This window comes from Haplochromis burtoni, unplaced genomic scaffold (genome assembly GCF_018398535.1).
Source record: "Haplochromis burtoni strain Fernald_Lab_line unplaced genomic scaffold, NCSU_Asbu1 Contig_41, whole genome shotgun sequence".
In the NCBI taxonomy this organism is placed as follows: domain Eukaryota; kingdom Metazoa; phylum Chordata; class Actinopteri; order Cichliformes; family Cichlidae; genus Haplochromis; species Haplochromis burtoni.
Genome location: NW_024582402.1, coordinates 2,055,140 through 2,070,979, shown reverse-complemented (window position 1 = coordinate 2,070,979; position 15,840 = coordinate 2,055,140). Strand labels below are relative to the sequence as shown.

The following is a 15,840-nucleotide window of genomic DNA, read 5'->3' as shown; positions in this document are numbered from 1 at the left end:
TGACACAATGCTTTCCTTAGCCCAACCCTCACCAATAACCCAATTGTAACCCTGACAGTAAAACCACATTTTGAGTCTAAAAAATGCCTTGTGGGAACGGGAATACAGCCTCACACACACACACACACACACACACACACACACACACACACACACACACACACACACACACACACACACACACACACACACAAGCTAACCGGTTTAAACCGGTTCTCAGGAAAAGTGCTTTGTGTGTCCCACTGAATCCTGGGAAGGGTCATGTCATGTGTGTCTCAGTGATGTCAGAGTATTATAAAAACTTAGTCAGCTCTCTGCTATCAGGTGATTGCTCTGCATGCTGCATTGTCACCCTGCGTGCATTTTGTATGTGTGCATGATGGATACATTAAGTGCGCTCATTGCTCGCCGCCATAGCCGTTCTGAGAACAGGAAGGGGAGGAGGGGTTGGAAGCGCATACGGTGTGTGTGTTACGGAGAAGTACTCCAGGTTGTAAGGGTTAATTGTAGCGAAACCCCCCTCCTTCCCACACCCTTCCAAAAAAACAAAACAAAAAAAGGAACGTAGCTTCCTGTGGCGCGTCGCTGGGCAGACTGAGGGCCTCCACAGTCCTGGGAGGACTGGCTCTTGATTCTGTAACATAAAGACATAAATATGCATAAGTACATAACTGCGGTGCACTGCTGCTTCTTCATGCTCTTCCAGCAGAGAGCAAGATCCCTTGTGCATCTCTGAATGTGCTGTCTGTTTGAGATCCTGTGAACTTTGAGCACAGGTTGTCTACTCTCTGTGTGTAGCATGCCATATGGATCAACATTTGCCTTTTTACACATTCAATAATAACCAATTCAATGAGTGTGTACACAGTGAACAATAGCGAGCCTTACCTGGCTTTTTGCTATTGCTCTGGATATAAAAATTTCTGAGTAAATCCTTTGTGATCATATCACCAGCATCATTCTTGTACCAAACTACAGTATGTAAGTACGCGGCATAATCAGCACCACTAGTAATGGAAATTATGAGTCATATTCTGTCTTTATAATCTCACACTATACCTATATTTAGGCATATTGGTGTTTAGATAATACAGCATCATGTGTACTTGATGGGGCAGAAAACACCTCAGAGGCACGTGCCCAAATCCAGAGTCATCAGTGGGATGATTGACCCTTTTGTAAGTCTTTTCTTAGTGCACAGGATGCTATTATGGATAAATGGGTCAATATCCACTGATATGAAAATGCATCAGAGATGTACAGCCAAACAGTTTGATAGGCCATTATCAAAACCATCAGCATGTATTGACTGATGTGGAGTATCTGCCGTCATCCCGTGCGTCCGCTCTCGTTTCTGACCCGACTCTGAGTGATTCAGAGCAGCTACTGTAGGGATAATGTGTGACACTATGTGCCATGTACTGGTGCACTTCTGCGAGGGCACAAGTGCACTCTGTAATGCTCGTCCGCCTGACAGAGCGAGCCGCTGTATGTCCTCATCTCCACTACTGCTGCCATGTCAACATCTGGTGGGGATTGAATCTGGTGTTCAGGGGATATTGGACAGTAATGGATATGGTGCTCCACTCAGAAAGAGTTGTATACGCATCGTGAGCTCCTCGCAGCCAATGAAAAATCCCTCCACGTGAAGACGTACATTTCTAAAATATGTGGATTCATGAGTTGTTATGAATATTTGAACAGAATTCATGCTCCAGTGAATTTTCGCTCTACCCCAAGTCCCTTTAACTCTGATTTGATTACGATGTTGTCATAGATGTTTTATCTCTCTGCAGCATTTTTTTTTCTTCTCTCTTTCAAAAGACCTTTCTGCTTCTCTCAAGTGCATTTTTTTGATTTTCTATTTTGCCCTGAACACTTGAGCACTTTCTGAGTACGCCCATATTTTTCCTAGTGTCCCCCTTTCTCCTGGCTTTTAGTCTAGACTGAGATTTGGAGAATGGGATGTTTTGGAATTATACTTGAGTCAACATCTTGGCTATGTGACCGTGATAATCCAAGATGTTTTGTCTGGGTGCCATTTTTAGAGCATGTCCCCTGCAGCTGGTTCAAGGTCAGTCTTGTCTGCGTCATTATTGAACAACATGAGGACAATCGCAAATGCAGTTGGGGTAAAATAGACGCCTTAATTTATTATTGGGTAATAGACCTGCAGGTTTCTCCTACCGTGTTAGCCTTGTGAGAATGGCATGTGACTTGGACTACAGCCTAAATAAAAGGGGCTCTGTTATTTTTCTTCTAACAGTTCATCATAACCTTTATCTGTCTTACTCTGTGCCTTGGTGCAGCCCCTCAATTCATCCACTGTCTGAAATAAGCTGGTTTATCACCTTTCCTTATAAGATAGCTTTCTTCTGATTGGCTGCCCCTCACTAACAGGAAGTTTGAAGAGCAGCTGGGTGAGGCTGCTGCACTTGCACTCAGAGCTGTGTGCCTGAGATTACCACATTAAGGATGTGCGATCAGAAGAAATTAAAGTTCCGGCAGCACTTTATTAATTGGCCGACATATTTTACCTTATAGCTCGCATCAGGGTCACTGTAAAACATCAAACGCTACACGCTCAATAGGATAAATGCAGAGTAGATGAAATGGAAAACCACCAGTCACTGACAGAATACATCCAATTTGCTAGTGTAGTCTGTCTGTCTTTTGGAAACATTCCTCAGATTTTGGGCCATACTGATGTGTCACACAGTTGCTGTAAATTTTTGTAGCTGCACATCCATGATGTGACCCTCCCGTTCATGTTTAACCAGTCAGAAACCAGTTTGAGCTTTTATTTGAGCTTTGTATAAGGGTACACTGATCATAAAATTAAGCCATGCTCAGTTAATACTGTGGGATCCAAAGCGTGCCAAGAGAATATCCTCCATACCATTACTCTATGACCACTGTGAATCAGTGGTATAAGGCAGGATGGTTCAATGCTTTCATGTTATTTAGTCTGACCCAACCATCTGATTGCTGAAACAGAAATCGAGCCTCATAGAACCAGGCAGCCTCCTGTTGTGCACTTTCAATGATGAAAGTGTGAAGTCTCAGTTTACTGTTGGTGTGGTCTTCTGCTGCTGTATCAAATCTGCTCGAAGGTTTGATATGTTGTGCATTCAGAGATCCTCTGCATACCTTGGTTGTAACAAGTTAGTGTTGCTTTCCTGTCAGCTCGAAGCAGTCTGGCCATTCTCCTCTGACCTCTGGCATTAACAACACATTTTTACTCCGAGAACTGCTGCCCACGGGATATTTTCTCTTTTTCGGACCATTCTCTGTAAACACTAGAAATGGTTGTGTAGGAAAATCCCAGCAGTTTCTGAAATACTCAGGCCAACCCCTGTGGGAGCAACAGCAACGTTACATTCAAAGTTACTTAAATCCCCTTTCTTTCTCAATCTGATTCTCAGTTTGAACTTCAGCAGATTGTCTTGACCATGTGTACATGCCTAAATAAACTGAGTCGCTGCCGTGTTGAGTGATTAGATAACAGTGTTAATGAGAAGTTAAAAAGGGCTGGCAAGTGTCACATAAGTCACATAAAGATCTGCCAATGAGGCGGCAATACGGCTGTGCCTAATATCATACGATCATAGTCAGTCAAGGCAAAAAGGGAGTGTCCAGTGGAAAACAAGGTGGTATGTGACGCAGCCATGAGCTGGAAAAGTGCAGCTGAGGGGTGGTGTTTAAATTTTGTCTCACCCAACATCAGACATATCCACTCAAAACACTTTGAGGTAGTTTATTCACATTTTTTAAAGTTTTTTATTTTTATAAATATATATTTACGTTGACCCTGATGTAGGCCATAAGCATGTGACTATAAATGGGTAATGTAAATTAAATACAAGGACTTTCACTTTCAGTTCTTTTAGAAATGGAAATATGATTTTAAAAGTTGTTGTTTTTTTTTTTGACTGAGTAGAATCTTAAATATACCTAAGTGGTGTTTTCCAACTTCATACAATAAAAATGGACATTTCCTTTTACTGAAGTTTTTATGCTCCCTATTTTCAATGTAAACTTTTTTTTTGTTTTCATGTCATTTTGGGATCCGCTTGACTATTGAACACGTCACGTAACACTGTTATTCTTCTTCTTTCTATTTACAGGGGATGTCTGAGGAGGCTGTCCGCCAGACACGCAGCCAGAAGAGGGCGCTGGAGAGGGAGGCTGCCCCACAGTCTGTAGAAACCTCCGATGCCGACAATGAAAGCAAAAAACCTAAACTGGACCCGTCTGAATCGCCGACACAGACCCCAATTAAACCTAAGCCTGACCTTATTCTGGCACAGGATGGTCAGAGCCGGACTAGGCCCGGATTAGAGCATGACAAGGAGCAGGAGCAGGATAAGAGCCCTTTGCCGTTATCTTTAGTGTTACCCTTGACCTCTCAGCCGGTGAAGGATGATCGGAATTGGTCCCAGAGACAGGAGGTGGTCGAACCCGGCTCAGACAATCGGACTGACTGCAATGACAAAGCAAGGGCAATGGACACAAGGAGCCGCGTCCGGCAGGCGGAGCCAAAGGCGTCCGGCGGCATGCTGGCCGCAGGGGAAGTAAAGGCCACTATTAAGGTTGAAGTTCAGACAGGAGAGCAGCCCGTGGACATGAGCACCACCAAAGGGTGAGAAACGGTTCACAGTAAACACAAAAATAATAATGTGAAGGTGCCTTGTGGCTTTTCTGAAGCACTGCCGGCTCCTTGTCTAGACTTTTTGTTCTAAAAACCCACTTATGGGCTTTTAGAAAAGGACAAATGGCAGCTTGTTTGAATATGAACGGGCTAAAAATGTTTCAAAGTTACTTTTGTAATCCTGCTGCGTGTGTGTGTTTGTGGCTCAGAGGTGATGCTGAACTTTTGCTCTACCTCCATTTTCCCCCCTCTCCACCACCTGAACCCTAAAAACTCCCCGAACACAAAATGAAGCCGTGTGTGTCACAAACTGGTTCCAGCCGGTTGTTGCCATGGTTTCCACAGTGGAAGGAACAGTGAGGGGAGGGGGAGGGGGGGAGAGATGAGAGGAAAAGTGAACGTGTCACGTGATGATGACTTTGAGGTCACGTGACTTCTTTGGAAGAGAAGTGATTAATCCACAGGAAGTGATGATGGCGCTAAGCCCTCAGGAGAGACTAATACACACATGAATAAACACACAGACACACAAAAAAAAGACGGCGAGGAGAAGAGACGGGCCGCGTGTCGTCATTTGTTGACTTTACCAAATTCTTATGCTTCACAGAAATGCATAATCTGTGCAATCATAAGGCCTGTCTTATTTTAACAGGAGCATTCCTCCTGCCCTTCAGTCTTTGAGTGCCACTAGTCAAAGTATTTAGGTCATCTACTCTCACATATAGCCTGCAGCTCAACTAGTCACTTTGCAGTAGGAGCTGTAAGTGTTTGGAGGGGAGGCCATGAGTAAAATGTGCATAACGATGTGGTTTTGTAGATAAAAGTGATGACTGATCCCAAAATTCTCCAAGATTTCCTTAGCGTGCCTTGTGTGACGAGTTTACGCGAATGCAGGTCAACTCCAAATGCTTCAAACGCCTGCCCACAGTATCCTGTTTCAACAGGAAATGCGTGCTCTCAAGCAGCCGTTTCATTGTGACTTAAAGACCTTCACCGGAGCTTTAAGTCAGTCACACCTTGCCCCTCCTTGGCATTTAAGCCTGTTCCCCTTGTTGCTGGTAAACCTTCGATATGAATAGAAGCTGTGCGGAGCGCTGTCTGGACTTGTTAGATTACAGCGAAGAGGATAAACCTGTGGTCATAAATTATATTTGTGGTTGAGGAGCAGACCTCCTTAAATACAGGCATTAGTAATGGCTGCCAATACTTGAAGCGGTCGAGTTGTGCTTTATCTTCCTTCAAACTGCCATACACGTTCTGAAGCTTCTCAACCTATCCGGATCTGCCACTGCGAACTCGAACGGCGCAGCTAAATCCCGTCTTTAAACTCAAATCACATTTGTGATTTTTCACTGGGGATGCTGATGTTTCAAGAGTATACACATTCATGCACAACACATTCAAATGATGCATCTTTTGAATTTTGACTAGAATAGAGAGATGATAGAAAGAAGTGAAATGGTCAAGCTGTGGAGTAGGATGATCATAACATCCCTCAAAGTACTGAAGGAACACACTGGATGTAATCCGTACAGAAACATCAATTTAAATGCTGTTATTAACATTTTTGTTTTCTTTGTTTTTTTTGTCCAGGAGTATAAAAAGAGAGAAGCGCCCTCCATCCCCTGAAGATGATGACGTCATCATTTTGTCAGATAATGACTCCCCTAGTCCACCGATGAACGGGCTCAGCCACTTTAAAGAGCTGGACACGGACTTGCTCATGGTGAGAGACCAAAGTCAGAAATCGTGCATTGGAAGAGAGAGCTCGAGACTCACTTAGCTGTGAGCTTTTATAGATTTTAGTACTGGGGGTGCAAGTTTGGACCTCAGAGATGTTGCACTGTGTGGTTAGAGGTGGATTGAGGACTCAGAGGAATCAGGGGATGTTCAGTAACCTGAAGGGATTTCATTTTTTTTTTTTTTTTTTGTAACGTGCGTGGTGTAAGTGCCGCTGTGCTCTGTTGAATGTAGAAGAGCAGCCCAGCTGAGAGGGAGCGTATCATTAAGCAGCTGAAGGAGGAGCTGAGACTGGAGGAGGCCAAGCTCGTGCTGCTGAAGAAACTGCGGCAGAGCCAAATTCAGAGGGACACTCTGCAGAAGGTAACTAGCAGCTTTCGCCCACATCAACACATCATTGCACTCTTCCACGTGTAGGGATAGATATTGATGGGATAATATTACAAATCTGCCAACAGGTCATTGATCTTTAGTGATTCTCTTCTAGTTCCTGCACAGTTTTCTGTGGATTGTGAAGTATCCCAACGCTGTCACTAAAATCTCCCATAAATGTTACCATAATACAGTCAGTCTATCTGACTGCATTTGAATGTGTTCATGTTGGCAATTCTATCTGTTTCTGATAATACAGCAATTAACAGCGATAAATCATTGAAAATCACATTTGTTGCCCTCTACATAAAAAAAGAAGCTCACTTTAACTCTTTAACATTTGTGCTCAGCAGACTTCCTGTTCAACAAGAATATAACCAGCTGAGTCGAGTCTCCTGAGTGTGCTCATCGACAAAACTTGTTCAGATTGATGCATGTATAAATCAGACAGCAGTTATTTGCCAACCTTCGACTCTCTGAGAGTTAGACTGCAACTGTTTGCAGAAAGGTTTGCCTCGTATCAGGTGACCTGTGCAATCACTTTGCGATCAAAAGCGGTCATGGGTGTGCAACACAATCAAGCACTTTTAATAACCCCAACTTGCAATTGGTAGCCTGTGTGAAAATTCAATACAGTCAGCAGAGGCAAAGGGGTTCCTGTCACTCATGTGACTGAGCCAGTTGGGAGGTCATAGGTGTGTTCAGTGTTGGATGATTTCTAGGTTGAGCTGATTTAATGTACGGTCATTTGGCTAACACATATGAGATCAGCCCTCTAGTTCATTATATTCAGAATATTTTAATTCATTTATTGAATTTTCAGTATTGTGTTACACGCATCAGGTTAGAAAAAGGAGTCAAGTCTAAAAGACACCAACCCACAATGTGAGTTTGTAAGGGAGCAGCAGCAGCTACAAATTGGCCCTTAACATTAAAAGCCTCTCCTACAATCTCTCACCTACAGCTTCAGATTATACGAGTCGTCTGCACATTTTCTTTTTCTTTTGATGATAATTTGTTGTAAATGACTAAAGTCAAACTTGTCAAAGGAGATGCACAGAAGGCAGAGAAAAGATGGGTCGAAAATGTGAAGCCAATGCAGACGTGGCTAAAACCTGCATTCTTTCTAATGTCCAGCAGAGGGGCTGGGGGAGGAACACAATGTTCATTTTGTGATGTATACGTTAGGGTTGCTACTGCATGAGCATGCAGTGTCTTTGATTTATGTGTCAAATCCATCCAAAATGAAATCGGATGAATCCAAAATGCTGGAAACAGCAGAGCACTGTCCAACGGCTCAAGTCACTGTGGTAGGAAGCACGTAAACAACAAAAGACTATGTGATTAAATACATTTATGAAAAACGTTGGTTACAGAAAGATGACACAACAAACCGCACTAATCTGCGTCTTCTATTAAGTAAAACTGACAGTAACCATGACAACAGCCTCATAATTGTTACATAACAAAGTAAATAAACGATTTTAAAAAGTGATAACGACTCTCGGTCAGGTTTTATTCAAATATATAGGTTAAAGCCATGATGACTGTTGAATAATGCAGGTGATGCCTGATGGTGCAGATAAACCATGTGTTACATGCAGTTCATGTCGTTGACAGGGACAGCCGCTGTTTATATGTTGATTGACGATGCGATTCAACATTTGGTTCATCTAAGCTTGTGCTGTTCAGCAGAGTGAAGCATCGTTTCAGTTTAATATCTCTGTACGTTGTTTTTCAGCCCTCAGGTTTATCTGGCTCATCTGCTCCTCCTCCTCTAATTCGAGGAACAATTGCAAGCAGTAAAGGCTCTCCACAGGTTAATACACTAATATCACACATGCACATTATTTGTTTGAAAGCACAGTTGCACTGTAGTTGATGCCACTTCTCACAGTGTGTTTTTTTTTTTTTTGTTTTTTTTTCTCTTTCTTCTTTAAACCAGATTTTGACAGGGAGGAGTTCGGGTACTGTCATCCCTCCACCCCTGGTGAGAGGAGGGCAGCAGATATCGTCTAAACATGGCTCCCAGATCATCATGCCACCTCTGGTTAGAGGGGCACAGGTGAGTCATGGGAAAACTCATCCTTGTCAAGTTAATTATAGCCTGAAGGTGTTTCGTGGTAGTGTTGTCTTTTGCTCTAAAGAGACAGACTATAGGGGAAAGGTTATATTTAAACGTAGGACTTATGTTCTCCCTTTGCGCCTCCCTCTCTTTCTGTGTGTTCTTTGCTTTGGTGCTTTTTGATGTCCTTTCCTCGTCCTCCGCTACCTTTGTGTCTGTGTTGCCCCTCTCATTGTCGTGGTTAGCCCATCTCTGTGTCTCCACAGCAGATTCAGGCTCTCCGCCAGCAGCAGCAGCAACAGCTGGCTGCCTCTGGAGGCTCGGGGTCTGGTCCTCCTCCTCTGCTGTTGGGTCCCCGGAACTCTGACGTCCAGGGCCAGAGAGGAATGATCCAACCAGGCCTCATCAGAGTCGGCAGCACGCTGGTTAGTATGTCACCGGTCCCTCAATGTAAAAAAAAACAAGAGTGGGCAGAGAAGTGATTCACTCTTCCAGGCTGGAAGCGTAGGATGTATTATACCATGAAGTTAAAGTTTTGTTACTTTGTCTAAATTTGATATGTGTAGAGTTCAAATTGCTTCTGATTATAACTGAGAAAGCTGTAGCCACTGCACGTTGGTGTATGTGTTGCCTTCAGCATTTAGTATTACAAAGAATCCTAAATTTAACTGATGGGAATTCAGTCAGAAATCTTGAATGGTTCACTCAATAACTACTTCTTTCATTGATTATCTACAACGCTGAGGTGCAATCAAGTGTGCAGAATGTACAAAAAGTGAAGTCTAAACGGTTGGTTAGCTCACATTTAGTTTTCAAAATAAAACAAATAAGAACCCTTATCTACCAGTCCATAGGAAGCCGGGCGGTTAATGGAAACTGTTACTTGTAGGGGTTGACTAAGATGTACCGTCAGCCTGTAGATGTACAGTCATGTGAAAATGAACACTGCCCATTTCAATAGGAATTCAGAAGGCATGTAGCAGCCTGATCAGATGCACTTGGTTAATTGATCATCAGTAAGCGTGAGCACCTTTATGAAAACGGGTTTTGGCAGTTTGCTGGTGTGGAGCATTCAGGTGTGGGTGAACACACACAATGTCACAATCTACTCAGGAGTGGTCGTCCCAGCAAATTCAAGGTCAGACTGTGCAATGCTCAGAAACCTCAAAAAACAATGATGTGCTTTGGACAGACAAGGTCAAAGTGGAAATGTTTCACCATATTTAGCGAAAACCAAACACAGCATATCGGCATACCAACTGCGAAGCACGCTGGTGGAGGGGTGATGGTTTCCTGGTCACTGAGTGGAGCGTGAACACTTGTGTATACCAAAGTATTCTAGAGCTAAATGTGAGGCCGTCTATCTGACAGATAAAGCTTGGTTCAAGTTGTGTCATGCAACAGAACAATGATCAAATCTACAACAGAATGAGTGAAAAAGGAAAGAATCGGGTGTTGCAATGGCCCAGTCAAAGTCCAGACCTCAGGCAGACTGTGAAATGCTATGGTGGGACCTTAAGAGAGCTGTGCATAAATGAAAGCGTGGGACAGAATTCCTCCACAGCAATATGACAGACTGAGGAAGTCATGCAGAAAATGATTACATCACGTTACTGCCGCTAAAGGAAGTTCTGCCAGCTTATTTTTCCACAGGGCTGCATTAGGTGGCAGACAGCAAGTTCTCCCAGTCCTCAATTAAACTTGGAAGAAATTGATTAATGTATCGTTCGAATAAAAACTCTGAAGCCTGTTGATGCTCAGGCTCACAAACTGTGCTCAGGCAGATGATGCGCTTCGTCACTCATTTGACCAGCTTAGCCTTGCTACTGAAGCAATAAATTTGAAACATAGATTAGACTGTTATGTGTAGTTACTGCAATGGAGAGTTCATTTTGAGCCAGGCTAACCAATCGCAGAGAAGGGTCCTCTGGCCAGGACAGTTGGCCGTTAGGTCGGTGCCTCTTAAACAGGACACTTCTGACTACAGGAGAACATGGCACAGTCACCCATAACAGACTTTTTCTGGAGAACCAACAGGCAAAGAGTAACGATAAAGTCCGGGGAATAAAGTAGGTTGACTGACCAGGTGTGTGTGTGTGAAGTCAGCATCTTTGATAAGTAGCAGGTATTTTTGTAGTCAGATCATCAGATGAGTCAGATTTTGTGTATTGTGTTGTATTTGACATTGGCACAAATGTGAAATACATTGTGACAGAGCTTTGAGACACTATTGTGGTCGGGGCTGAATATTTACACCACGTGTTTCTTCCTGTCTTTGCTTGTTTACACAGGCCTCTTCATCCAGTTTGAAGGGCTCTTCCCTAGGAAGCGGTGTGTCTGTGGTGGGTCTGAATGACTCTCCGGCAAGCCGTCAGGCTGCAGCTAAACTCGCGCTGCGGAAGCAACTGGAGAAGACCCTCTTGGAGATCCCTCCACCCAAGCCACCTGCCCCAGAGTTCAACTTCCTGCCTTCTGCAGCCAATAATGAATTCATCTACCTGGTGGGACTGGAAGAAGTGGTGCAGAATCTGCTGGATACCATCCACAGAGGTATGTGTGGATTTTTAGCTTTTGGTGCTTTGCTTTGTTTTGTTGTTATAGAGGTGAACTGAGCTGTGGTTCAACAGAACAATAATGAGACGTGATCACTAAAGGCATTCATAATCAGGGTTGCCAATCGGTCTCCTTTTGCAGCAATTAGGTTTTAACAGTTTGTTCTTTTTATTTTTATTTATTTATTTATTTTTTTAATTTAGATTTTTTTTATTAAGGTTTCAAAAGCAGGCATTCACAGTATGTACATCATGTAAGCATACTTCTTGCTTATATTATCTGCCTAAAAGCAATTGAAACAATCACATAATCCGAAATAAGAAAACAAACATCTTTTTATTTTGTATGGTAGTAAAACGAGTATCTCTGGCTACACAGCAATTTTGTGGTATCACGATCAGCTTTGGGAAATATTGATAGACATTTTGGGGCAAGCAAGCAATTAACTGATTAATTAGGAAAATAACTGTCATGTTCCTCAGTAATGAAAATGAAAATAGCGATTAGTTGCTGTCCTCCCCCTGTTACTAATTGGCCTGCTTATTTTTGTTTCTATTGTTCCTTCCGAGTGAAGACATCTCCACTATCACCCAGGATTTAAATATCTGTCTGCTTGTGTCTGTTTTTCTTCAGTGCTTATTTGATGCCACACTGCTCTGTCTTTGCTCATTGCTTCTGGGCTTCCTGTCTCTGTTTCCAACCAGGAAAAACGGGTGTAGCCCTGCCCAAGCCCACCATCAGAGAGCCTTTCATCTGCAGCCAGTGCAACACTGACTTCACCTGCCGTTGGAGGCAGGACAAGACGAAAGGCGGGGCGGTGCTCTGTGAAGACTGCATGTCATCTAACCAGAAAAAAGCTTTGAAAGCTGAGCATACCAATAGGCTGAAAGCCGCCTTTGTCAAAGCACTGCAGCAAGAGCAAGAAATAGAGCAGCGTATAATTCAGCAGACATCTTCACCAGTCTCCCACAGTACCTCATCATCCACTTCATCTGCCTCTTCATCACTGAAGGCAGAGCATCTGGTGGCTCAGCAGCTGAAGCAAGTTCAGGCCAGAGTGTCCTCCCTCCAGCACCACCACCAGGCCAGCCGAGGAAACCTCATTCATCATCACTCCATCAAGCAGGTTGGAATCAGGTTTTGTTCTCGTTTTTTTCAGAGAACACCTGTAGAGTCAAAGCTGCCGTAGCTCAAACAGCCTTTTTGTGTCTCCCAACCTCCTTCAGAGCTCACAGGGCCACCTGTCCCACGGTGTCTCATCAGTGGGGGTGAGAGGCATCCCCCACTCCTTTTCCTCCACCTCCCAGCTGCAGAGCGCAGTGGCGGCCGCGGCTTTGGTCAGCCGGCCAGGTAAGCACGCCCATGTTTCCCACCGCTCTGTGCAGAGTTCAAAGGTGAGCAGCAGTGGAATCCGCGGCCACAGGATTATCAGCGGAGGTAGTGCCTCATCCACTGCATGGAAGAAGCAGAGCAGCAGCAACACAGGTAGACTCACATTAATACCAGCCCAACTCTGACGCCTGACATCTGCTCTCTCTCAAATTCCTGTCTGGTCCAAAAGCAATCCTTTGACACCCCAAATCCAACTTTTTTTTATTTTTATCATTAATTTGTCTTCTTTCTAAAGAGGAAAAAAATTGTGATCACTGTAATCTTACACATTAGAAAGAAAATGATGAATAGGAAATGTTTTCGGACAAGGCACCCCCCACCCCACCCCCACCCCTTCTGGAAATTAATCTGTTTTCCTGCTGTAATCCCTCAGTTTGGTGGTTTTAATACTTTTTCCTGGGTCTCACTACTGTGTGTTAGATTAGCGCATAACTCTCATTCGTTTTTCCTTGGTGTCTGTCCGTGCGTTATGGGGCCGTGGGTGGCTTTACATTCAGGTGTTACACAATCATACAGTGTTTTTTCGAAATCATTAGACGTAACGCCGCAGTTCTTTTCCACGCCCTGACCTGACCTGCCGCTCTGCTGCATGTTCACAGGAGTGACCATGGCCTACGTGAACCCCAGCCTGACGGGTCACAAGACATCAGCCACAGTGGACGCTCGCCAGAGGGAGTACCTGCTGGACATGATCCCCTCTCGCTCGTCAATCTCGCAGACTGCAAACACGTGGAAATAGTCGAAGCCGTACTCCGCTACTCATTTACTAGTTTTTGTCCCAAGTTCCTCAGCTCCAATAATACGGTCCACAGCGCCCCCGCAGGACTTGTTAAGCAATTACAATCTCTCAAAGTGAAGAAACGTTCCTTAATTAATACCTTTGTATGATTCTTGTTTTAGTTTTGCTTATTTTCCAATGTTTTTTTTTTTCTTCTTTTGGGGTTCATCGTTATTTGATAATTGTGCAGAAACCATTTTGATTTGACTGGGCAGAGAAGAAAATACTTGAAGGGCTTCCTCTGGGCTCTGTCCTCCAGACAGGGTCGTTCAAATGATGATGTACGATAGGCGGTTATGTCTGCTGCGAGTACCTTTGATAAAAATAAGCATTCTGTTTGAGGCTTGTTAGCCCTTTTCTGCCATGATGTGGGTGAAACGCACCCAACCTTTTGACACTTGAATAGTTGTATCACACCCAAGAGTTCACGTTCGACAAAATACACATTTATTTTAAGTAAAAGCAAAATTACCAAGTTGTAAAATTTTCATTACACCACCCATGTAGTTAAAGGTTTGAGTTTACTTTGTATTTACCGTAAGTTATTTTTGTGGTTTTGTTTTTCCTTTTGTTTTTGTTTTTTTCTTGGACTGATGTTTAAGATCACTCAGTATAATGTGGTTTCCACAAATGAAGATTATTCTAGCTTTGTTTTTTCTTTTCTTTCTTTTTTTTTTTCCTGTTTAACGGCATGCCTATCCTTAAGCCCATTTTGCACCTTAGCTGAAGAAGCGTGGTGTCATTGCTTAATTCATCTGTAATTACCATCTGTAATTTGCTTATTTTATATTGTCAACATTGTAAGATTATTTTGAGTGTTACATCATCACTGAGAAAATGCAAAACTCTGAAGGAGCTGAATTCGCCACACTGGAGCCAGAAATCTTGCCTCCGATATTTATCCATTGTCCACGTGAGACACGGGCTACATGTAGCCTCGACTCAGTCCTTAAAGGAAACATCTTCCAGCTTCCTGGATTACACAGTTAAAGAGTTGTGTGATCACACAATTAAGATTAAGACTCTGGATTACACAAGACCATCGTTATCTTGTGCCCCTCACCATAATGCATAATTTCTCTGCTTTCCAGTAATTTTAATTGCAATGTACAAAGTTATGTTTAAATTTATTTGGTTTACTTTTTTCCTAGCTCCTGAAAGAAATAATAAAAAATATTACATTTTAAACTGCTGCTTTCGTTTGCTGTTTTGGGATATCACTGTCTCTGTGACATTTTTGCTCTTATGGGCCTAGAATCGAAATTCATATGTATGTTGTTAACAAATATCTATTCATTCACATGGTAGCAACTATGCATGTAGATGTGGTCAGGATGACCTGCTGAAGTTAATTTGAGGAAGAAGGGCGATTTTATTTTTTTAAGGGACTGAATGCAGCACAGTTGTTGGTGCCAAACTGGCTGGCATATTTCACAAACTGCTAATCTACTGGGATCCAGTGAACAGCATTTCTGTTGAAGAAAATACTCTGATGTTAGAGATCAGATGGAGTCTAGAGAATGGCCAGACAGCTTTAAGCACTCATTTCAACAAAGGACTACAGAAGAGCATCGGTGAACCACACCACTCCAACCTTGAAGCAGACTGGCTACAGCAGCAGAAGACCACATCAGGTATTATTCCTGTCAGATCAGAACAGCAAAGTGAGGCTGCAGGTTGCATGACTCCATTAAAATTGGTCAATAGAAGATTAGAAAAATATTGCCTGGGCCGATGAATCAAGATTTCTTAAGATGTTGGAGTCAGAACTTGGTATAAACAACATGAATTTATGGATCCACACTGCCTTGTATCAGCAGATCAGGCTGATGGTGGTGTCTTGATGTGGGGGATGTATTGTCTGTGCTCTTTATGCTCCAATGTACCAACTGTGCATCATTTAAACATCACAGCCTACCTGAGTATTGTTGTTGACCATATCCGTACCTTTAAAACCACAGTCTGCCCGCCTTCTGATGGCTGCTTCCAACAGGGTAACATATCATGTCACAAAGCTTAGGTCATCTGTACTCAAATGGCCTCTACAGTCACCTGATCTCAATCCAACAGAGCAGCTTTGGGATGTGGTGAAACACACCACATCCCATTTTATACTGTCATGTCAATATGGCTCAAAATCTCCGAGGAATGTTTCCAGCTTCTTGTTGAATCTGTGCCATGAAGAATTAAGGCAGTTCTGAAACTTGATACGAGGGAGGCGTAGCTAATGGCCCCTCTGGTGTTTCAGTCCAAAATTAAACAGGTGAATCTAAAATCAAAGCCAGCAAG

At 43.2% G+C, this 15,840-nt stretch overlaps 1 protein-coding gene across 7 annotated transcripts in view; it reads left to right on the top strand.

The window, feature by feature from the left end:
- Positions 1-15,688, top strand: part of LOC102297072 (transcriptional repressor p66 alpha) — a 20,912-nt gene extending 5,224 nt beyond the window's left edge. For 2 of the 7 annotated variants that reach the window (XM_005920480.3, XM_042220018.1), the window contains exons 2-11: positions 4,128-4,642; positions 6,245-6,377; positions 6,626-6,754; positions 8,505-8,582; positions 8,709-8,828; positions 9,074-9,253; positions 11,120-11,378; positions 12,086-12,507; positions 12,608-12,866; positions 13,373-15,687. In XM_005920480.3, the coding sequence (XP_005920542.1) occupies positions 4,131-4,642; positions 6,245-6,377; positions 6,626-6,754; positions 8,505-8,582; positions 8,709-8,828; positions 9,074-9,253; positions 11,120-11,378; positions 12,086-12,507; positions 12,608-12,866; positions 13,373-13,512 (2,232 nt within the window). In that variant the 5' untranslated portion in view covers positions 4,128-4,130 and the 3' untranslated portion in view covers positions 13,513-15,687. Of the gene's footprint in view, positions 1-4,127; positions 4,643-6,244; positions 6,378-6,625; positions 6,755-8,504; positions 8,583-8,708; positions 8,829-9,073; positions 9,254-11,119; positions 11,379-12,085; positions 12,508-12,607; positions 12,867-13,372 lie in introns of all 7 variants that reach the window. The other 5 variants (XM_005920479.3, XM_005920478.3, XM_042220021.1 and 2 more) reach the window with 4 other exon arrangements.
- The last annotated feature ends 152 nt before the right edge of the window (positions 15,689-15,840 follow it).